This window comes from Acinonyx jubatus, chromosome B1, assembly GCF_027475565.1.
Source record: "Acinonyx jubatus isolate Ajub_Pintada_27869175 chromosome B1, VMU_Ajub_asm_v1.0, whole genome shotgun sequence".
Classification (NCBI taxonomy): Eukaryota; Metazoa; Chordata; class Mammalia; order Carnivora; family Felidae; genus Acinonyx; species Acinonyx jubatus.
The window spans coordinates 57,619,340-57,644,534 of NC_069382.1; the positions used below are offsets into that span (position 1 = coordinate 57,619,340).

Below are 25,195 nucleotides of genomic sequence, written 5' to 3' on the forward strand. Positions count from 1 at the left end.
GATGAACTCCTTTAGTTTTTGCTTGTCTGGGAAACTTGGTTATGCCTGGCCCTCAGTGTGGCTTGTTGTGATATCTGGCTGCAACTGTTGTAGGTGTTTTAGTGTTTGGGACTAGCCCTCCCACCCCAGTCCTGGTTAACTTAGGAGGGGCTGTGGTGCTTGCTGAGGGTGCCCTCCAGGAGTGGTGGAACAGCTCTGAGTGATAACTTTGCCAGATACAGTATTCTTGTTTATAAGTTGTTGTTTTTTTTTCCTTTCATTACTTGGAATATATCATGCCACACCCTTCTGGCCTGTCAAGGTTCTGCTGAAAAATTAGCTGATAGGTTTTGGGGGTTCCTTGTAAGTAACTAGTTGTTTTTCTCTTGCCGCTTTTAAGACTCTTTTTTCTTTTTCTTTTATTTCTTTTTCTTTTTTCTTTTTCTTTGGTTTTAGTTATTTATTTTGAAGACAGAGTGAGTGCAAGCAGCGGAGGGGCAGAGAGAGAACCCCAAGCAGCCCAGAGGCTGATGCAGGGCTCAATCCTGTGAACTGTGAGGTCATGGCCTGAGTTGAAATCAAGAGTCAGACACTCAACTGGCTAAGCCACCCAGGCACCCCAAGACTCTCTATCTTTAACTGCTGATACTTTGATTGTAATGTTTTGGTGTGGGTCTCTTTGAGTTCATCTTATTTGGGACTCTGTGCTTACTGGACTTAGATGTATACTATCTTTGCCAGGTTAGGATATTTTCAGCCGTTGTTTCTTCAAATAAGTTTTCTGTCCCTCTCTCTCTTTTCCTTCTTGGACCCTATAGTGCTAATGTTAGTACACTTAATGTTGTCCCAAAGGTCCCTTAAACGATTCTCATTTTTAAAACTTCTTTTTTCTGATTATTGTTTTGAGTGAGTAATTTCCACTACCCTGCCTTCCAGATTATTGATTCTTTCTTTTGCATCATCTGATCTGCTGTTGATTCCCTCTAGTGTATTTTTCGTATCAGTTATTGTATTCTTTAGCTCTGATTGGTTATTGTTTTATATGTTCTATCTCTTTGTTGAAGTTCTCATTCTGTTCTCTTTTTCGGAGTTTAGTAAGCATCTTTATGACCATTACTACTTTGGACTCTTTATCTGGTGGACTACTTTTCTCCATTTTGTTTAGTTCTTTTTCTAAGGTTTTGTCTTATTCTTTTACTTGGAATATATTTCTCTTTCTTCTCATTTTGCCTCACTGTGTTTCTGTGTATTAGGTAGATCAGTTATGTCTTCAAGTCTTGAAGGAGTGGCTTTATGCCGAAGGGGCCTACTAGTCACCTAAGCCAGGTTCTCATGAGTGGGCTGCCTGAACCCTCCTGTTGTGGCTGGGTCAATATTTTGCAGACTTGCTGGTGTACACAGCTGCCTGTGAGGCCTGACTTTCACTACTACAGGTGTACTGTTGAATGAGGCTGGCCCTCAGTGTGGCTTGTTGTGATAGCTGGCTGCAACTTTTATAGGTGTTTTAGTATTTGGGACTAGCCCCCCCTCCAACCAGGTTAACTTAGGAAGGGCTCTGGTGCTGGCTGAGGGTCCCCTCCAGGAGTGGTGGAACAGAGAATTGCTTGGAAAGGGCTCCTGACCAACCTACGCTGCTTGCAGGGTATACTAAGATAGGGACTCTGGGCCCGGGTGGGCATGTTGGGTAGGGCAAGTCCACAGGGGAATGCCAGGGTGGAGCTAGTGCTAGCACAGTAGGTGGAAAGTGTCAGAAATGGCACCCACCGGAGCTGGGTCAGCTAGGTAGAAAGAGGATAAGAAAAACTATACCCCAGCACTTTGATCCCTGGAAAACTTTCCAACAGATCCCTGCCCTTTGGGCACGTATCTGAAGTTAGTGGATTTCCTTCAGGGAGTTTTCAAACTGCTACACTGTCCTGGGACTTAGAGTCAGTGGCATTGTGCATACTCCCTTTAAGAGTGGAGTTGCAGTTTCCTGCTGCTCTCTAGCTCTCCCAAACATAAGCAAGCCGCCTTGGTTTTCAAAGCCATGCATTATGGGTGCTTGTCTTTCTGGTACAGATCCCCTGGGCTCTGGAACCTCATGTGGAACTCAGACCCCTCAGTCCCCAGGGAGGGCCTCTGCAGCTGTGATATCACTCCCTGTGGGTCACCGTGCCAGGGATGCGAGTCCTGACTAAATTGCATCTCCACCCCTCTGCCCATCTCAATGTGTCTTTTTCTTTGTATTTTTAGTTCTTTGTGATCTGTTCAGCTAGTCTTCAGTTCGTTCTCAGAGATAGTTGTTCTACATGTAGTTATAGATTTTGGTGTGTCCCTAAGAGGAGATGAGTTCTTGATCTTCCCATTCTGCCATCTTGATCCTGCCCCCCTTAGTATTTTAAAAGTATTTTAGTAGCTCTATAGTTTTATTACTACTGTTAGTAATATCACTCATCATCCATTCTTTCTGTTCATCATTCATTCTCTGAAAGTCTTTAAAGTATCAGCTTACGTTCCTTGTGATACAGCCTTTTTTCCCTTTGATGTGTTCAGTTGGATAGATCTTAAATCTGCCTTATAAAACAGTAATAGTGTTATGTTCTATCAGTGAGATTTGTTTTTTTGTATCTTTTTCTTATAGAACATACAGTGGGAGAGGTTATCAAATTAGATCCTGGTGGATCTCCAAGAAAAGTCTGGGGGAGAAGCCCTACAGATTCAGTTCTGAAGATACTTGGAGAAGCTGAACTACAGCTTCAGACAGGACTACTAGAAAACACAACCATTAGACGTGGTAAGCAGAAACAGATTGTTTTTCCATACTAGAAGTAACGTTATTAAGAATTAAATTGTATTTTTAAAGATATATCTATTTGAAGTGAATTGTTTATAATAGGTTATCTTTTTGTTCTAGTTAGATGGACATTAGTCGTATTTTCTGAAGAGCTGTCTCAACATTGTAGTCTTGAATTTTGACCTGACATAACCTGGATGCGATCTTAAAAGAAAAGGAAAAGGAAGTGTTCATAGGGTGAGCCAGAAAAGTAGAACAGTCAAAATGTTGTTTTACATGAAGAGAGAGATAGGAACAATGCATGTGGATTCTGGAATTAGGTTGAATAAAGATATCTGTAGTAGTTATGACAACATTATTTTAGGACTGGGGAGGGTGAATTGTGAGGCAAGAGGAAAACACTTATGTTCCATGAGTATTGTGCATCTTGGTATTACAGCTATGCATATGAAGAGTGTCCATGTATAAAACAGGTGTTTTCACATTTAAAAGCTTATTCAAATAAGAGGCTGAATATGGTTTTTCTTTTTTCAGAATCTGTGTCTAGACATGAATGTATGTCACTATTGTGTTCTCTCTCAATCTATCTCTTTTTTCCCTGTCTCTCCTTAAGTTTGTCTCTGACAACTTTGTGCATACTTTTATCCTTGCCTTTTTCGTGCAATATCATCATTTACTTTTTTTCATTTGTGTCTGTCCTCTGAGACCAAGGATGATCTTTTTACTCTTTGTAGCTTTCCTGCCTAACACCTAGTAGTAGGAACAGCTAGTGTTCCATAAATAGTTGGTAAATTGAAGTTAAAAAAAAGGTAAGACAAATCATAAATGACTTTTCAGTTCCAGTTCTCTGAAGATGGATTATTTGAGTATGGAGAATATTGAATTTAGAGAATTATTTGAATTAGAGTGATGCTCATATTTGAAACTGACAAAAAAAAAAAAAAACAACATAGGTGGTAAAGTTTTTCGAAGTGTGTATAAAGAAATTAGCCAGATGCTATTTTGCCAGTGAGATGAAACTATACACGTTATTAAAGTGTAAAAAGTAGATTATTTTCTTTTTAAGGGTGAATCTCCTAGCCATTAATCATTCTAGCATTTTCTTTAATATTAAAAGAAAGAGCAATTTCAAGAGAGAAGTATATACAATTACTTGCTTGAAAAAAAGGGTATACAAACTGCATGTATTTGTAATTAATTTGTTCCCATTCTTGTATCTGAAAATTGTATAATTGTATGCCAGACACTAATCAAAAACAAAATGCTAGTAAGTTAGTATTCTTACATCTTAGTCTGATCCTGTTGTCAGAATACCTCAGGCTTTATTGAGGGGAAAAAAAAGTCTCCAGGCCAAAATCTTTTCAAAAATAACGATAAAAATTTTATATTATTTTGTAAGCTAAAAATCCTTTATGTGTTTATATTAGAACCATTACTTTAAAAACATCAGATTCAGATTCTTTTTATGTAAGATCATTATTGCTTAAATGTGTGCAATTTGGTGTACAATAATACTTAGGTAATGTGGAAGCAGGCCTTCTCCATATTCAAATAATCCATCTTCGGAGAACTGGAACTGAAAAGTCATTTATGATTTGTCTTACCTTTTTTTTAACTTCAATTTACCAACTATTTATGGAACACTAATTAGCTGTTTCTACTACTAGGTGTTAGGCAGGAAAGCTACAAAGAGTAAAAAGATCATCCTTACTCTCAGAGGACAGACACAAATGAAAAAAGATACATGATAATATTGCATGAAAAGGGCAAGGATAAAAGTAGGCACAAAGTTAAGAGGTAGTGCAGACATGTTTAAATAACTAACCGTATCTTGGATAGTTAAAAAAAAGACTTCTCAGAGTTGTCCTCTGCCCTCTTTTTAATTTTTCCCTAATGCTCTGTGCTAGGATTTTAACACAAAGAAGTCACAGTTTCTTACCATTAGGAAATCCCATGTGGCAAAATCTTTGTTGGAAGTGTATGTGTAATGGTATGGAGCCACAGATTAGGAGGCTTTATGTTGTCAATATCGTATAGTTTCCTTAAGTATGGTAAGTCCCTTTTGGGTTAGAGAAAGCCACAGAGAGAGGAAGTGATCTTGAGCTAGGCCAAAAAATAAAAAAGAGCTCATTGGGTAAATAAGGGGGGGAAGAATGAAGTTCCAGGCAATACACAATCCCAGTATATGCAAGGACAAAAAAAGTTTATTTAATACGTGTGTGGGAGCACCTTCATGCTGTGGAAGGATAATGGGCTTTGGTTCCAATTCTGGTTCCGATCACTTGCCCCGCAGCCATGGGCAAGTTGCTCTGACTTTGACATTCAATTTCTGTATGTGTAGAATGGAAACACTGTTATTAAGGATGTTTTGTGGATTTAATGACAAACATAAAGGACCTGCAGTGTTCTCTAGGCTCCCAACCTTTATGTAAGTGTCTCATCAATATGATTGTCTTAAGCCCTTTTTGTAATAGAAGGCATGCAATATGAGAGATTTTGTATGTTCATAGCAGTTTAAGATTTTATTCTTGAAAGTCAGTTTGGCTGAATGTGAATCTTTGGTTTATATTTCCATTCCTTGAATTTCTTTACTATATGAAACTCCATTGTTTTCTGCCATAAAGCAAAGCTATCAAGAATCTGATGACAATCTTGTTTTCTCTTATAAATGATTTGGTCATTTTGCTTGGATACTCAAAGGATGTCTTTCTTTTTCCTTAAAGTCCAGTACTTTTTAAAAAATACATTTGGTGTTATCATTATTTTCCTGTAGGTTCTGTGTTTTTTTAATAGTTACTTTTGTTTTAGAGTAATTTGGGGTTCATGGCAATATTAAATAGAAAGTACAGTTTCAGTATATCCCCTTCTTTGACCTATTTGTTAAAATTGACAAACCAGCATTGACACATTATGATCACCCCAAATCCATAGTATAAAGTCCACTCTTGGTTTTATACCATTCATGGATTTTGACAAATATAAAGTGATACACATACACTATAATATCATACAAAATATTTTATTGCTCTAAAAAATCCCTGTGTTCTACCTATTTATTCCTCCCTCCTCTCAAACTCCTAGCAACCACTGGTCTTTATAGTGTCTCATTAGTTTTGCCTTTTCTAGAATGTCATGGCTGGAATCATACCATATGTAGCCTTTTCATACTGGCTTCTTTAGTAATAGGCATTGAAGTTTTCTCCCTGTTTTTTCCTGGTATGATACCTTATTTCTTTTTAGTGCTAAATAATACTGCATTGTAGGAATATGCCACAGTTTGTTTATATAGGTTATTCAGTAGGTTATTCGCCTATTGAAAGACATTTTGATTGATTGCAAGTTTTGGCAATTATGAATAAAACTGCTATAAATATCTATGTGCAGGTTTCTGTTAAGACAAAAGATTTTACTTCTTGAGTAAATACCAAGCAATGTGAATGCTGGTTCATGTGTTCACAGTTTTTTTAGTTTTACAACACTCTGCCAAGCTGTCTTCCAAAGTGGCTGTACCATCTTGCACCCCCATGAGAAATGAATGAGAGCTCTTATTGCTCCACCTCCTCAGCAGCATTTAGTGTGGTCGGTGATTTGGATTGTAGCCATTGTAGTAGACGTGTAGTGGTATCACATTGTTTTGATTTGCAATTCCCAAATGGCATGTGATGTGGAGCATTTTTTCAGATGCCTGTTTGCCATCCATGTATGTTTTTGCTGAGGTGTCTGTTCAGATCTTTAGTCCATTTTTAAATTGGGCTGTTTAGTGTTTTTTTTTTTTAATTGTTGAGTTTTAAGAGTTCCTTGTATGTTTTGGTTAACAGGGCTTTAAGTCTTTATGTCTTGTGCGAATATTTTCATCCACTCTGTGGCTTGTCTTCTCATTTTCTTGACAGTGTCTTTTGTAGAGCAAAAGTTTTAAATTTTAGTGAAGTCCAGAGTCGCCTGAGTGGCTCAGTCAGTTGAACATCCAACTCATGATTTCAGCTCAAGTAATGATCTTACCATTCATGGGATTGAGCCTTGCGTTGGGCTCTGTGCTGTCAGCGCTGAGCCTGCTTGGGATTCTTCCCCCCACCCCCCTTTGCCACCCCCCTGACACACTTGCACATGCTTTTTCTCTCTAAATAAATAAATAAAAATTTAGAAGAAAAATAAATTTTAGTGAAGTCCACCTTATTAATTCTCTTTTTCATGGATCGTGCCTTTGGTAGTGTATCTAAAATGTCATTGCCAAACTTGAAGTCATCTGGATTTTCTTCTGTGTTATCTTCTAAGATAAGTTATCTTCTATTTTGCATTTTACATTTAGGACTGTGATCAGTTTTGAGTTCATTTTTGTGAATAGTGTAAGGTCTGTATCTAGATACTTTTTGGGGGAGAGGGGAAATGGAATCTCCAGATGTTCCCGTGCCATTTATTATAGAGTCTATCCCTTCTCCATTGAATTGCCTTTGCTTTTTCATTGAAGACCAGTTGACTGTATTTATATGGGTCTCTTTCTGAGCTATGTTCTATTTCATTAATCCATTACCATACTGTCTTGATTTACTGTAGCTTTATACTGAGTCTTGGAGCTGGGTAGTATCATTCCTTGAACTGTGTTCTCCTTCAATATCATGTTGGCTTCTCTGGATCTTTTGCCTCTCTACATAAACTTTTAGAATCATGTTGAATCAACTTTTAGATATCAGTGTTGATATCTGCAAAATAACTTTCTAGGATTTTGACTGGGATTGCATTGAATCCATGGATCAAAATGGGAAGGACTGACGTTGTGACACTATTCAGTCTTCCTATTCATGAACATGGAATATCCCTTTACTTAATTTTTCTTTGATTTTTTTATGAGAGTTTTATAGTTTTTTTCATTGTAGTGTATCTTTATAATATGTGGTTTCCAATCCTTCCCCCACCCCAATTTTAGGAAAGTGTTATTGAATTATAGTTTTTCTAGTTTTCTCTTCCTTAAGTCTATTTCAGGAACTTCTGTTTGTATTTTTGATATTTTTCATTTTTCTCTGATATCTGCCACTTTCTCTTAAATCCTTTCTATCACTTTTTTCTATTGAAATTTTTCTCTCCTGTTCTCTTTTTATATCTCTTATGACATTATGTGTTTTGTTTATATGATTTTGTGTTTATTCTAAGATATTTATTTTTAAGATTTTTTTCCCCTAGTTTTTCTCTAACTCTATCTAAACTGCCTCATTTCTGATTACTTTCTCATTATAATTTATATTCTCTAATGTCTTCCATGATGTTCTTAATTTTACTAACAAATTTTTTAGTACGTTATAATTTTAGTTTTTTGGTAGGTTTTAATTTTCTATAGCAGTGGTTCTCAAATGAGGGTGATTCTGCACACAGAAGACATTTGGCATTGTTGGGAGACATTTTTGGTTGTTAACTGGGAAGGGCACTATATATCTAGTGGGTAGAGGCCAAGGAAGCTGGTAAATCTTCTACAGTGCATACTATAACAGGTGCTATCCAAAACAAATAATTATCTGATCCAGTAATGCCAAAGTTGGGAAACAGCAGTCTTTGAGGACATTATTCTACTTCATACTCTTTTTTTTTCTGATAACTTGTACAGAATTCAACAATGATCCTCTGTTACTTATTTTTATGTGAAATTAGATTTGTTAAACTTTTAGGCGCATGAAGTCAAAATAGCTTTTCTAACTTCATAGCCTATTAGGGCTTCCTTTTCGGTTATTTTCATGTAGTGTTTAAAAAATTAAAGCCTAGGGGTCCCTGGGTGGCTCAGTTGGGTAAGTGTTCTGACTCTTGGTTTCAGCTCAAGTCATGATCTCACATTTTATGAGTTTGAGCCCCACATTGGACTCTGTGCTTACAGTTTGGAGCCTGCTTGGGATTCTCTCTCTCCCTCTCTCTCTCTCTCTCTCTCTCTCTCTCTCTCTCTCTCTCTCTCCCTCTCTCTCTCTCTCTCTCTCTCCCTCTCTCTCTCTCTCTCTCTCTCCCTCTCCCTCTCTCTCCCTCTCCCTCTCCCTCTCCCTCTCCCCCTTTCTTTGCCCCTTCTGCATGCTCGCTCTCTCTCAGAATAAATAAATAAGTTTAAAAAATTAAAATAAAAATTATTGCCTTGTAGTTTCTGAGCTCTTCTGTCTTTGTTCCTTTCCCCCACTTTTCTCTTTCCTTTGTTTCTCTTATACCTGCACAGATCAATTTGGATTCTCCTTCCAGCAATTTCTTCAGAGTCTGAGGCTTTGTTCTAGGAGGGAGCTTTAGTTGGTTAGTTTTCAGAATTCTTAGGACCCAGACTTCTCCCACCCTTTCTGACCTCCCCATTGACCCTTTCCATTTACTTGCAAATTAAAATGTGTAAAAATTATTCCCATTTCAGCTGCTTTTCTTAAATTGACCCATCATGCTTGCTTGTAAATACCTGCTGTCTCTTTTGGGGGTTCTTCTGACTTGGGGCCTCTTAAGTGCCCTACTGTTTTCCTCTTTTGAACAGATGCTTTTACTGAGTCTGGAGGCTGTCAATGATTTGTCCCCATTCATATGTACTTGGGGGTTTGTGAGGATACCTTGTCGCCTAGATTTGGTTTAGATGTTATTCATGGATATATGGTTTTGCTATCCTGATTTTTTCTGTTTTGTGCAGGAATTCAGGGAAATAAAACAAAACAGCATTCTTTGCTGTCTTCCCAGATTTCTGCATTTGTCTTTAAATACTTGATCCATGTATGATGTTGCTGTAAAACTTTTTCTCCCATTTGACTGTTCCTTCCTACAACCACTGCCAGGGAAAATAATTCATAAGAGATTCTCACTTATGATTTTCCCTTTTTGGTAAGGTGCTTGTAGTGTTTGGGTATCAAGGTTTTTTCTGACCTTACAAAACAAGTTGGGGAATATTCCCTTTTTCCCTGTTTTCTGGAAAACTTTGTAAAAAATTATTACTTTTTCCTTGAGTATTTGGAAGAAATCAACTGTGAAGCCATAAGACTGTGGAGTTATCTCTGTGAAAAGATTTCAATTATGGATTTAATTTATGTTGTAATTTCTTTTGAATATTTAGATTATTTGCAAATATTTTGCATTTGCTGACATTTTGGAGTCTTTCTAGTTATCTTTTTGTTATTGCTTTCTAGTTTCATTGTATTGTGATTACAGAACATCATACTGTGCATAATTTTCATCTTGAAATTTTTGAGACTTGCTTTATCACCCAATGACAATCTGTTTTGATGTTTCATGTATACTTGAAAAGTTATTCAGTATAGTTGTATGTATGTATGTTCTTTGTCAAGTTGTTTGTTATATGAAAGTCTTCTATATTTTTACTGATTATTTTCATCTGGTTATTGTATCAGCTACTTAGAGAAGAATGTGAAAATCTCCAAGTGTATTTGTGGATTTGTTGTTTTCTCCTTTTAATTCTATACATTTTTGCTACTTGTTATTTAGTGCATATCAATTTAAATTGTTGCAGTGATTGTTTAGATTGTTGCATTATATTGTTTAGGTGATTGCATTGACTCTTTTATACATCTTCCTGTTGTATTGACCATTTTTATTATTATGACTTCTCTTTTTATCTCTAGTAACATTACTTCTTTTAAAGTCTACCTCACATTATATAGCTACAGCATTTTTTTGGTTAATGTTTGCTCATTATGTTTTTTCTGTCTTCTTCTAATTTCTCTGATTCCTTATGTTTTTCTGTGTCTTGTATCTCAAATCCAGGCTGCCCATCTTTGTCTTTTAATCTTGATTGTTTAACTTATTCATGCATAATGTAATTACTGATATGGTTTGCTTTTTAGTCTGTGTAGCAATCTCACAATGTTTTTTATATGTCTCATTTGTACTTTGTTTCTTTATTCTTGTATTTCATTTTTTATTCCCCCTTTTGGACTAACCAAGTATTTCATTTTTCTCTTCTGTTTTTAATTATATATTTTTCATTTACTCTTTTGTTGTGATCCTAGATGACAAATTCTATCCTTAATTCTACCGTAATGCTAATTCACATGTACCTTAATTTAGCATTTATATTGTTGCTCAAACCATGTATGAGCCTTTTAACAATATTACTCTATTTATCCCTTCTAACTCTTTTGCTTATTGTCATCATATACTTTAATAATCTTATATAGCTCATAATGCAATATTATTATGCTAAGAAATCAATATTCATTTACATTTACCCATATTTTATTCTTTACAGGGTTCTTTATTCCTTCCTGAAGTTACACACTTCCATTTGATATCTTTTTCCTTTGAACTGCCTTTAGTATTTCCTGTAGTGCAGATATGCCCTGTATAAATTCTCTCAGCTTTTGTTTATCTGAAAAGATCTTTATTTCACCTCTATCTTTAAGGACCATTTTCAGTGTATACTAAATGCTAAGTAGGTAAGGTTTTTTTGTTTCGTTGGTTGGTTTTGGGTTTTTTGTGGGGAGGGGGAGGGTGGGCAAGGGGATTGCTTTTGCTTTATTTTGTTCTTTGCATTTTAAAGATGTTAGTATATTTTCTTTTGGCATCCATAAATATATGTCATTGTGTGTCTTATTTTTGTTCCTTATTTTGTTCCTATGTTTTTCTTCAAGCTTTTTAAATATTATGTCTTTGATTTTCAACAGTTTTACCATGATATGTGTAGATGTAGTGTCCTTTGTGTTTAACATGCTTTGGGTTATTTCAATTTGGGGGAGCCTGTATGCATTAGATCTTTCTATATTGCTTCTTCCCAATTCTTTTTCTTTGCCTTTTTGGACTTTAGTTACACAAATATTAGACCTTTTGAATTCATCATGTTTGTTATTGCTCTGTTCTGGTTTTACACATTTTCTTCCTTTTTGCTTTAGTATGAATACAGGTATACCTCTGAGATATTGTGGGTTCAATTCAAGACAACCACAGTAAAAGCAAATAACACAATAAAGCGAGTCTGATGAGTTTTTTGGTTTCCTGATGCATATAGATGCATATATGTTTATACTATACTATGGTCCATTAAGTGCATAATAGCATATTCTAGAAAAGCAATGTACATACCTTAATAGTGTTTTATTGCTAAAAAAAATGCTATCATCTGAGCTTTCAGTGAGGTATCACTGATCACAGATCACTGTAACAAATATAATAATAATGAAATATTGAAATATTGAAATAATGAAAAAGTTTGAAATATTGCCATTACCAAAATGCAGCAAAGACACAAAGTGAGCACATGCTATTGGAAAAGTGGCGCTGACAGACTTGCTCATGCAGGGTTGCCATAAACCTTCCGTTTATAAGAAAATACAGTTATCTGCAAAGTGCAGTAAAACAAGCTATGCCAGTATTTCTACTGATCTGTCATTTCACTAAATCTGTCTTCTGTGTTCTCTAATCTTCTGCTGTCTTCTCAGTAAATCCAGTGAGTTTGTAATATCAGATATTGCATTTTTCTTTCTTTTTAACATTTTTTAATGTTTATTTATTTTTGAGAGATTGAGAGAGAGACCAATCCTGAGCAGGGGAGGGGCAGAGAGAGAGACACAGAATCCGAAGCAGTCTCCGGGCTCTGAGCTGTCAGCACAGAGCCGGTGTGGGACTTGAAGCCACGAACCACAAAATCATGCATGACCTGAGCTGAAGTCAGATGTTCAACCGACTGAGCCACCCAGTGCCCCATATATTGCATTTTTCAATGTTAGAATTTCCATTTAATATTCTTTTATAGATTTCAGTTCTCTGTTGAAAATACCCATAGATTTAGCCATTTGGCCCATCTCTTCCTCTGTTTTCTTGAACATATGCATAGGCTTATCATGTTGGTTTCTTTAGGATTATATTGAATATACACATTGGAGGAAATTGATATCTTTACTATATTCACTTTTCCAGTCCATGACTATTTATATCCTCCTATATATCTAAATCTTTTATTTCTCTCAACAGTAGGTTATAGTTTTCTCCATAGAGGTATTTTATATATCTTGTTAGATAATTCCAAAAATTATATAATTTTTGATGCCATTGTTTTATTCATCTGTTTTGAAATTTTACTTTATAACTGTGGCTCATGTATAAAAGCGGAAATATAATTTACTTTTGTATATGACTTTATATTCAGCAACTTTGCTTAAGTTCCTTCATTAATTCTAATAATGTATTGGTAGATTCTCTTGTTATTATTTTTGTAAACCCGTAATATTATGTTTTATTTGGGGCACCTAGGTGGATCAGTCGGTCAAGTGTCCCAACTTGGTCTCAGGTCATGATCTTGTATGACCTCTTGAGTTTGAGCCCCACATTGGGCTCTGTGCTGACAGCTTGGAGCCGGGAGTCTGCTTCAGATTCTGTGTCTCCCTCTCTCTCTGCCCCTCCCCTGCTCATGTCTCTCTCTCTGAAAAGTAAATAAACATTTTAAAAAACAGTTATTTTATATTTTACAATTCTTACACTTCTTATGCTAAGACTTCCAATAGAATGCTGAATAGAGAAGTGCCATGTTCTTGACTCAAGGAGGTAAATATATCATATTAGCTCAAGTCTTTTATTTAAATATCCATTGTATTGGGGTGCCTGGGTAGCTCAGTTGGTTGAGCATCTGACTTTGGCGAGGTCATGATCTTGTGGTTCGTGAGTTCGAGCCCCACGTCAGGCTCTGTGCTGACAGCTCAGAGCCTGGAGCCTGCTTCAGACTCTGTGTCTCCCTCTCTCTCTGCTCTTCCCCCACTCATTCTCTCTCTCTCAAAAAATGAATAAACATTAAAAAAAATAAAAAAAATCCATTATAAGATTAAGGAATTCTCTTCTAGTCTTGTTTTATGAAGAGCATTAAACTTAAACTCTTTTTCTGAATCAATTGAGATGATTGTATGATTTTTCTTCTTTATCATATTAACGTGGAAAACACCGTTGATTGATTGTCAAATATTAAACAGGTTTTGTCAGTATTAATCACTTTTTTTGTTGTTACCAGTCTTATAAATGGATTTCATTGTAATTTTCTGATTGTAGTTAATTCCCTTGTCATATTCTTCTGGCCATTTTGATTTGCTTCTTTATAAATTGTATTTATATTCTTTGCCCTTTTTATATGGCATTGCCCATGTTTTTTTGTGTGTGAATTTTTATCTGGGATAGATAATCTATATCTAGTGTATCAACACAGGTTTTTCCCACATGCTGCTAATTAACTTATGCTTTTTTTGGCCATAAGGATTTTTTTTTTAATTTTCATGCAAATATGTCTTTTTCTTTATATCATCTGAATTTTCTTTAATGGGTCAAAAGGTTTCCAAATTTTTAAATCCTTTAGATAGACAACGCGTGCATGTGAGTATGCATTGGCACTCACACACATGCATGACACTTAATCTAATTGGAAATCTAACATTTTTCTGGATTATTTTTTTGATAGTTACTATTCAAACGAATTTTATTTTATTGGGTATTTTGATTAGAATTAAATTTGGGGCACCTCGGTGGCTCAGTCAGTTGAGCCTCTGACTGTTGGTTTTGGCTCTGGTCATGACTTCATGGTTCGTGAATTCAAGCACCATGTCAGGCTCTGTGCTGACAGCACGGAGCCTGCTTAGGATTCTCTCTCCCTCTCTCTCTTTCTCTCTCTCTCTCTCTGCCCCTCCCCTGCTTTGTGCTCCCTTTCAAAATAAATAAATAAACATTTAAAAAAAGAATCATATTAAATCTATATATTGATTTTTGGAATGTTATTTTTATGCTATTCAAGAATTTAAGTATGTCTTAATCTTTGCGCCATCTTGTTTTGTGTTTGTCAGTAACATTTTGTTTTCTTCATTTAAGTTCTTACAGCTTTTTCAGTAAATTGATTCTTGTGCAATGTGTGTATTTTTGTCTTTATTATGGATGACATTTTTCCTATTTCCCTTTCTAAGTTTTTATTTCTAGTTTATCTTTTTAAAATTTTTAAATGTTTATTTATTTTTGAGAGAGAGAGAGAGAGAGAGAGACAGAGACAGAGTGTGAACTGGGGAGGGGCCAATAGTGAGGGAGATACAGAATCCAAAGCAGACTCCAGGCTCTGAGCTGTCAGCACAGAGCCCGAGGTAGGGGGACTCAAACCCATGAACTATGAGATTATGACCTGAGCCGAAGTCAGATGCTTAACTGACTGAGCCACCCAGGAGCCCCTATTTTAAATAAAGCGATTCTTTCTTTCTCTGTGTCTATCAATGTAAAATTTTATATGCAGACACCTCACTGAATTATTTTTTTAAATACATTATTTCCTTTGACATTTTAGATCTTCCAAATGTGTGGGTAACATCATCATTGATAAGAACTAGTGTTTTTTATCCAATATTCTATTTCTTTTCCTTCTTACTACATTCATTAGGCATTGTAAAGCAATCTTTAATAATGGTGCTAACTGGCATCCTTGTTCCTGATTTTAGTAGACATGATTTTATAGCAGAACAGTAGCTGAATGAGCAAAAACACAGATGTGACCTCTATCACAATTTGTTGATGAGGCATTGGTATAGGGAAGATATTCAAAACATGAGCAACACTATAGTTTTGTTCTTGATTGACTAGGAAGAAATACAAGGTAAAATAACTAAAATACACTCGTACACAACTTGTTTTCCTAAGGAAGTTAACCGAAATAGGCACAGTTCCTGGTATTCTGGTGTTATGGTAGGACTACCAGCAACACAAAGTGTCCACTTAACTTTAGTGATAATGATTTGAAATTGAGAACAGTAAGCCAGACTCTTTTTCCCCCCACTTATTTCAGCCATGTATGTGCAAACATAATACACAGAAAATTGAATATATAAGGGGTTGGGATTTCTCCATGTGGGTAAAATGAGTTGAAGATACATGTCAGAAAGTGGGTTTTACCATAAGAGACTCTTAAAACCTGAGAATAAACTGAGGGTTGATGGGGAGAGGGGGCATGGTGGGAGGGAGAGGAGGGTGAGTGATAGGTATTGAGGAGGGCATCTGTTGGGATGAGCCCTGGGTGTTGTATGGAAACCAGTTTGACAATAAATTGCATATTAAAAAAAAAAAAAGAAAAGAACTTAAAATGCTTATATATATATACACACACACACACACATATATATATACACACACACATATATATGTGTGTATATAAAAAAAGAAAAGAACTTAAAATGCTTATATATATATACACACATATATATATACACACATATACATATGTGTGTATATATACACATATATATGTGTGTGTATATATATATGTAAACATTTCTATATGTTTCTATAGTATCAGGGCATTGTAGATACGGTTGGGTAACATTTTTAAAGTTGGGGTAGTAGAGGGAGATAAATGGAAAAATAGGATGTTAGAGGGTGGAATATTTAACACTGAAAATTTTGAGGAGATAAATGGAAAAATAGGATGTTAGAAGGTAGAATATTTAACACTGAAAATTCCTCATTAGAGAGGAATTGAGAGGCCCAGACTGGAAGGATTCTTGATGGAACTCCAGCAATCAACTAAATTAGTTAAGAAAGAATTAGTGTTGGGGAGATCTCCTGACTATGAGCTAGAAAGTAACGTCTTCAAGGAATGAAAGAGAGCGACCTGTTTGTCTTATAGATAATTGCAATAAGTTATTCTGAGGTAAATCCATTCTCTCCTGGCATCAATTAAAAGTATGGGGGGGGGGGTGCCTGTGTGGCTCAGTCAGTTAAGTATTCGACTTCAGCTCAGGTCATGATCTTGCGGTTTACAAGTCCGAGCCCCACATTCGGCTCTGTGCTGACAGCTCAGAGCCTTTAGCCTGCTTCAGATTCTGTATCTCCCTCTCTCTGTGCTCCTCCCCCTCTTATGCACTGTTTCTTTCTCAAAAATACATAAAAACATTAAAAAAAGTTTTAAAAAAAAGTATGGGGAATTTCTGAGCAATTGGAAGTAGTTAGCAATTACCAGAAACAAATAAAAGCAATTCGTTAATGATTTAAAATACAACATTTTGGTCCATAAATATTAGTTTCACCAAAAGGAGAAAGAAAGTAAACTATATGTTACTCACCCTAAACATCCTTAGGTATAATTAAAATGAAATTTAGCTATCACATGCCTAATCATTTATCAATTTTTATACATAACCGTTTACTCAGTAATTATTTGTTGTAAGAATGAGATTTTTGAATTTTGCTGTAAATGCTGTTACAGGTAAAATTCAAGTTATTTTGAGAATGTAGCATGATTTTTCTTTTTTGTTGTTGTTGTTTCAGAGATTTCTCCTGAAAGGGAGAAGTACAAACCTTTAATTACTGGAGAAGAAAAAGTAAAATATATTTCACTTGAAATGAATCCATCAGCTACTGTTGATTCTTCTGTTGAAACAAACAGTCCAGAGTTTAATGAGGCATCTCCACAGACGTCACTGAAACCAGAAGGAAATGTGGATGGTATTTTAATAGGTCAAAATGAGCTGTATTCAATTTAATAATACCTTAATTTCTTCTATATAAACAGGTCTTTATAAACAAATCATCAAAACATGTGTATATGTTTGGGTGATTCATCCCAAATTAGGTTCATGTTTTTCTATGTTTAATAACTGGTGGATTTTTAAACGCTGCATAATAAATCACCCCAAAACTTAGTGTTAAAACAACAATGATTTTATTATATCTCATTATTTTGTGTATCAGGAGTTGAGTCAAGGCTTGACTAACCTAATTTTTGTAATTCATGTACTTTTATCTCTGGTATCACTTAGTGGTATTTAGTCAGCAACATGGTCTGATGGGTTCAAGATGGCTTCACTGTTGTCTTTGCAGATATGGCTGGAAGGCTGTGTTAAGACTGCCCCCCCTCCGCTCTTCATGTAGTCTCCATACCTTTTCCATATGCTCTTTCCAGCAAGGTAGTCTGACTTTTTATATGGTGCGCCAGGGCTCACGGATCCTAGGCAAAAGCTATTTGAACTTTTAAAAGCTAATCTCAACTGGCACAGTATCACTTCTGCCACTTCATTGGTCAGAGCAGTCACAAGGCCAGCCTAAAGCCACACGGAGATGAAGCACTCTCCAAATTAAGAGTGTTAAATAATTTGCAGCTGTTAATATCCCATAGTCTGCCGCTAGCCAAAAATTGTTTACATTTTCCCTCACATGCACAATGCACTCACCCCTTCTTAAAGCCTCATCTTATTATTTAAAGGGCTTAAAGCCTGGGGGGCATCTGGGTGGCTCAGTCAACTAAGCATCCAACTCTGGATTTTGGCTCAGGTCATGATCTCGTAGTTTGTGAGATCGAGCCTGATGTCATTCTCCATGCTGCAGAGCCTGTTTGCGATTCTCTCTCTCTCTCTCTCTCTCTCTCTCTCTCTCTCTCTCTCTCTCTCTCTTTCTCTCTCTCCTCCCACCCCTTGGTCTCTCACTTTTTCTCAAAATAAAGAAATAAACTGTAAAAAAAGGTTGGGAGCTCAAAGCCTAAAGATGTTATCCAAGTCAGGCCTATATAGAGATGAGTTTTCTTGGGTATAAGTCTTTGAGTATAGTTACTCTTAATCTGAGGACCTATAAGCAAAAAAGAGAAGTTACTTGCCTTCTATATATCTAACATTCAGTATTGAAAGAAAAATAGAGACTACTTTTCACAAATGAGGAAAATGGGAGACACATGTCAATCATTGGTCCATAGAAATTCTGAAAGGCAGCCAGGCGTAGCAATTTAGCTTGCTTTCTTTGCACCAAAGTTGGTGCCCTCAAGGGCTTTTCTAAACTATCTTTCTTTCCTTTGCAATCCAAGCTGATGGTGTTTCTGCAAGTTGAAAATTAGTAATTTTGTGGGTTTTGTATGAATGATATTGACATTCACTATATTTGACCACTCTTCTTTTTTTTTTCTTCCTTCTTTCCTTATTTTCTTCTTCCTTCCTTTCTTTTCTTCTTTCCTTTTTCTTTGGCCCCTCTCTTCTTTCAGTTGCCCATAGGAAGCTGTGAGACAGTGCTGTTGAGATTCTTAAAAATCCTTTTGTCTAACAAAGAGAGTCTGGGAAGCATGCCTTTAAATCTTTCTGTGCCATAACAGAAGGTCTTACGTCTATACACTTGACTTCATCTTTGCCCTGAGACCACATTTTACTGCCCTGAATTCAGTATTTGTTTTGAGGCCATGTTTTCCCGTAAGCTCCTGTTGCCTGGAAGGAATTAACTTAGGCTTTCTCTTCTAAATTGTTGCCAAAAACTAAATAGTTCTTTCTTCAATTAATCTCTGTCTTCTTGAGCTTTATCAGAGGCTACTGAAGAAGCTAGTTGACATTTTTAATATTCTGCTTAGATAGCACCATAGCTAGATCATTAAATCTCTTTGGTATATTTTCTATCATCATTGTTATTATAAGTACCAAATTTTCTGCCACTGTATAACAAGAATCTCCTTTTCTCTAGCATCCAGAAATTTTTTTCACTGTCCAGTCTCTCATCAACAGTCTCCTCTTGAAGCACTTTTAACTTCTGCCTGCTGCCAAGTCCCAAAACCAGTGCACATGTTTTAAGCTTTTGTTGTGTTAGCACCCTATTGTCAGATACGAAATTCTGTTTCAGTTATCTGTTCCTGCAAAACAAATTATTCCCCAGACTTAATGGCTTAAAATAACTAATTTTATCTCATGCTTTAGTGGGTTAGGAATTGGGAAAGTTCTTTCCCATGTGGCATCATTACCACTCAATGCTATTCACTTGTCAGCTGGACTTATGCAGGAAGGGGCAAGATGGTGTCATTCCCATGCATGGTGTCTTGGCAGAGCTCACCTGGGCCTGTTTAGGTGGTTCCCTCTCCTTATTTTAGTCTCAGGAGCTTGCCATGTGGTCTTCCCAGAATAAACTTCTTTCATGGTGGCTTGCAGAGTCCAGTGCAGAAGCTGCCAGTTTTCTTGAAGACTAGAGCTGAAACTGGCATAGCAACATTTCAACTATACTCAATTGGTTAAGACAATCACAGTGCCAGACCAAATTCAAGGGGAGGGGAGGTAGAGGCCCCTTCTAGATGAGAGGAATGTTAGACCTTGCTAGATGTGTAACCATCTTTAACTCACCACAGTAACTTAAATAGTTTTACTTAATAGAAGTATAGTTAGTAGGTACCTTATGCCTTTTATTAAAAACAACAACAAAAACCAAAACCCTGTTAGGCATATAATAGAGGCTATACAGCTTAGTGCAAGTTGGCAAACATTGTCTACAAAGAGCCTTAGGCTTTGAGGGCAATACAATCACAAATCTAGTTTGTAGAATAAGTCATATTGGTATGACTTAAGGTACTAATTAATAATTATTCACTGAAAAATAAAAGATTTTTTCCCCAAGTGCTTACCTCGTACAAATAAGCAAAAAAAATAATCATTTGAATAAAGGATAAAAACTTTAAGGATGGCACAATATCAATTATCTTTTAGGACAAGCTATTTGGAAACTTTAAAAATAGAGAATGAAAGATTACCGGGATTCCAGGAAAAAAGAGAGGGTGATGGTGGCTTAAACAAGAGCATTGAGAATCTGAATTGGAGAGGAAAAAGAGAAATCAACAAATGAAGACAGTAACTTTTCTCATTAATATTTACTGTAAGAAAATATCAACCAGGAGTTAACAAGATTAAAGATCTACAGATAAAATATTTAATTTTTTGTTATAATTAGTATGTTAGCCTAAAATTAGGTAGTGATCATTTGTAGAAAATTTATACAAATTTCTACATATGGATTTTGCTTTGAGACATGTTTATTGTTATGTTTTTGCTTTTCAGAACCTGATGGCTTGGAAACAGAAGTTCTACAAGAGCCAGATGGAGCAAACAAAAATGGTAGCTTGCCATGCACGATTATTGATGTATGGATTAGTGAGATAAAAGATACAAAGGAAACTGAGTATGTTACCTCTTTTTCCTTACATTTCAAAATGTGGGCCCCTTTTGTAATACCTTTATCTAAAATACTGTAATAACCTAATACTGCCTTGTATCCTATTATTATAATACCTTATAAATAATTTAATATTTGGAAAAGTATTACACTCAAGTGGTTCAGAAATCAAGTATATAAAGTTATAGAGAAAAAAGTCTGTTTTCCTACTCTGTCCTCATCCAGCAAATTCCCATTGTCTCCTCCTTCCAGATATTTTTAATCTATACAAAGCAAAAGTGTATAGTCTCCCTCCCTTTTAAATAAAGTTGCTAGTATAATGGATACAGTACTTTCACCTTTTTTACTTTTAGTCAGTAACCTGGGAATTTTTTCATATTAATACGTAGAAAACTTCATCTTTTTTTCTTATTTTATGGCTACTTGGTATTCCCTTGTATGGATATACCACAACTCAATAAGTTTTCCACATTAATTGTTATTCTACACTAATTGATCTTGCAAATGATGTTGCAATGAATAACCTTTTGTGTATATATCATGTAGGATAGATACATAGAAGTATAATTGCTGGGTCAGTTGTGTTTTTATAAATTGCATTTGTAATTCATTTATTGTTCTTCCCAGGGTTTGTACCAACTTACATCCTCAGAAAGAATGTATGAAACCTCCCATTTCCCATTTCCCCTAGCCTTGCCAAACTTAGTATCAAAGTTTTTTATTTTTGCCAATCCGATAGGTTAAGAAATAATATCTTAGTTTATCTCTTATTATTGGTAAAGTGAGCACATTTTTTCAAATGTTTAAATTTCATGTGTATTTCCTTTTCCGTGAGTTCTCTGTATATATCTTTAACCCATTTTAAAAATTTGGTTGTTGGTCTTTTATAAATTAGTAAGAACACATTAAATATCAGAAATACTTGCTGTGGTTATTATGTGAGTTGCAACACTTTTCCCCCTGTTGACCATTTATATATATATTTTTTTGCCATGCAGAAGTTTGTTGTTTGTTTGTTTGTTTTAGTTGTCATGTTTACCTGGATTTTAATAATCATTCAGAAATACTTTGTCCTTTCTAAGGTTCTCAAGAAATTTTTCAATCTTTTTTTCTAGTACTTTTACATGGGCACTTTTTACATTTAAATCTTTGATCTATTTGGAATTTATCCTGGTGTGTGGATTTAGTTTTTCTTCCAGATGGCTACCCAGTTGTCCAATTCCATTTATTAAAAAGTCCATCTTTCCTGCACAGATTAAAAATGACACTTTTAATATGTACTAAACTATCTTAATTATTTGAGCTGTTCTTATGCTTTTTTCCCCCTATTCCATTGATCTGTCTTTATTTTTTCTCCATTGGTCTTTATACAATGTGCTGGTACACACTATTTCAGTTAAAATGTAAAATATATTTTAAGATCATTTAAGGCTAATTCCCTTTCATTGTTTTTCTTTTTTGGTTTTCTTGGCTATTCTTGCTTGTGTCATATTTCATTTGAATTTAGAATTTACTAAATTTCACCCACTTTCCCCTAGGAAAAAATACCACTTGGTATTTTAGTGGGGTGTTAAATTCATAAATTAATGTAGGGAAAATCAACTGTTGTTTTCTTCCTGTCCATGAAGAACATGATAGAAGTTTTGAGTATTTTTATAGTTTCCTTCATCTAGGTTTTACGCTTTTATTGGTAAGCTTGTTACTAGATAAATTATCTTTTGTTTGGTGTTATAAATGGTCCCTATTCTTCTATGAGATCTTGTAACTAGAAAGTTGTAGATTTCTTTACATTGATTTTGTACCCCACTATTGTTCATGATAGATTTTCAGTTGAATCTTTTGCTTTTCTCAGATATATAATCATATGAAAAAAGTGATGATTTTATGTCTTTCCAATTTTTTTAACACTATTTTTTTTCTGTAATTGTCTTTGTATCTTTTATACAATGTTAAATATTGGAAATAGGGGGTATCTGTGTGTTTTTCTTGACTTTAGTGAAGATGATTCTGTTGTGAATCCTCATTAGGCATAACTATACTTTTTAACTGAGATAGGTATCAATATTTTATTGATTTAAAAAAAATTTTTTTAATGTATTTATTTTTGAGACAGAGAGAGACAGAGCATGAGCAGGGGAGGGGCAGAGAGAGAGGGAGACACAGAATCAGAAGCAGGCTCCAGGCTCTTAGCTGTCAGCACAGAGCTTGATATGGGGCTCGAACTCACGGACTGTGAGATCATGACCTGACCTGAAGTCGGATGCTCAACCGACTGAGCCACCCAGGCTCCCCTATTTTATTGATTTTTTAAAACGTCAGGAATGAATTTTATTGAATGACTTTTCAGCTTCTATAGAACCGTTCATATAAATGTTTTCCTTTATTTATTAGTACAGTTAGCCTTTGAACAACACTGTTTTGAACTGCATTGATCTTTTTATACATGGTCTTCATATACATTTTTTTCAATAAATATATTGGAAAATTTTTGAAGACTCATGCTAATTTGAAAGAAGTTGTAGGTGAACTGTGTAGCTTGAAATACTGAAAAAATAATTAAAAGTTAGGTATTTTTTTAAAAATATGACATATAATACATGTAAAATATGTATTTATCAACTGTTTATGTTATCATTAACACTCTGGTCAACAGTAGTCTATTAGTAATTCAGTTTTGGGGAAGTCAAATTTTTAAAAAAAATTTTTAACGTTTATTTTTTGAGAGACTGAGAGAGAGCATAAGCAGGGGAGGGGTAGAGAGAGAGAGAGAGAGAGGGAGAGGGAATCACAGAATCAGAAGCAGGCTCCAGGCTCTGAGCTGTCAGCATAGAGCCCAACGCGGGGCTCGAACTCAAGAGCTGAGATCATGACCTGAGCTGAAGTCGGACGCTTAACCAACTGAGCCACCCAGCCGCCCCAGGGAGGAAGTCAAATTTTATATGCACATTTTTGATTGCATGGGGGAATCAGTACCCCATCCCCCATGTTGTTTAAGGGTTAACTGTATAATTAATTATATTAATATATTAATATAAACTATTCTGCATACCTTAAGTAAACTCTTCTTGGTCATGACATATTATTTAATGCACTTATGTATTTTATGATTTTTATATTAATATTTGCAAAGAATCATCTGCAGTTCCTTTTGTTATGAGAAATCTTTGTTAGATTTTGTTATTCTTATTATGCTTCCTTCATAAAAAGTAATTAGAAGTTTCTTCCTTTGCCATGATCTATAGCAGGGACAGTTGATCTTTTTCTATAAGAACCTGTTAGGGGGCGCCTGGGTGGCTCAGTCGGTTGAGCATCTGACTTCAGGTCAGGTCATTATCTCAGTTTGTGAGTTTGAGCCCCACGTCGGACTCTGTGCTAACAGCTCAGAGCCTGGAGCCTGCAGCCTGCTTCGGATTCTGTGTCTCCCTCTCTGTCTGCCCCTCCTCTGCTCATGCTCTGTCTCTCTCTGTCTCAAAAATAAATAAAAAATTAAAAAAAAAAAAGAAGAAGAACCAGTTAGTAAATATTTTAGCCTCAAATAGACGATTTGGTCTGTGATGTAGCTATTCAGCTCTGCCTAGGTATTGCAAAAGCAGCCATAGATGATACATAAACAAATGAGTGTGGCTGTTTCAAGACAACTTTATATATAAAAACAGGAGATGGGCTGGATTTGAAGATGGGCAAAAAGGAATGTATGCAAGAATGCTTATCATAGCAAATAATATAAAATAGTCTAAATAATCATTAATAAGGAAATTGTTAAAAATACTGTGTTTCTGTATACTACACAGCATATGCAGCACTTAAAATAACACGATTTGGAAAAAAAAATGTTAGTTTTGTTTCTAACACCATTCAACAAAACAATATCAAATTTATTAAAGACCTAAATGTCAAAAAATGGGAGGCAACCTAATAATTAATATCCAGAATTCATAAAGAATTCATGTAAGTTAATAAGAAAAAAGACAAAAAAGTCCAAGAGAAAAAAATGGGAAAATAATATGAATATAGTTGTTATCAAAGGAGAAAACCATATTATATGGTTAGTAAATACAATTGTATGGTACTTTATGGATTATAGAGAGTCAATACTACTGAGGAAAAAAAGACATCACACTCCTAAGTTCTGACTAACTTTACTCAGTGAAGAACTATGGATGTATGAATGTCAGATACTTGTTCTCCCTCAAAGGAGAGAAGTAAATAAAAGGCAGACCAGAGTTTAGGTGTATCCAGTGAAAGTTTCTTCATAAAATAATATGAAGCCAGGAGGAAGGGAAGTAATAGCATCAAATATTGGTGAGGGATTGGGAATTAGGTGCTTTGAAACATTATGAATATGAATATTAATTGGGAGAGCCAATTTGGAGATCCATTTCCCAGTTTTGTTAGTTTAAAATGTACATCTTGTATAAAATATATCTTTTATTTTTTGGTATCTACTCTAAGATTACTCACACATGGGTACAAAGAGGCATATGCAAGAATGTTTATTGTAGGAAAGTCAACAAATAATCTGAAAGAATCTAAATAATCATTAAGGAAGTCGCCAAAAATAGTTTCTGTATGTTGCATTATGTA

The 25,195-nt window shown here is 35.3% G+C and overlaps 1 protein-coding gene across 9 annotated transcripts in view; it reads left to right on the forward strand.

Annotated features, from left to right (window-relative positions):
* Nucleotides 1–25,195, forward strand: part of NEK1 (NIMA related kinase 1) — a 221,569-nt gene that overhangs the window by 153,255 nt on the left and 43,119 nt on the right. For 6 of the 9 annotated variants that reach the window (XR_008296041.1, XM_053216724.1, XM_053216725.1 and 3 more), the window contains 3 exons: nucleotides 2,603–2,755; nucleotides 16,976–17,164; nucleotides 20,497–20,617. Coding sequence is in view for 8 of the 9 variants with exons in the window: in XM_053216724.1 (XP_053072699.1) it covers nucleotides 2,603–2,755; nucleotides 16,976–17,164; nucleotides 20,497–20,617 (463 nt within the window). In the remaining variant the exon portion in view is untranslated. The remainder of the gene's footprint in view (nucleotides 1–2,602; nucleotides 2,756–16,975; nucleotides 17,165–20,496; nucleotides 20,618–25,195) is intronic. The other 3 variants (XM_053216723.1, XM_053216729.1, XM_053216727.1) reach the window with 2 other exon arrangements.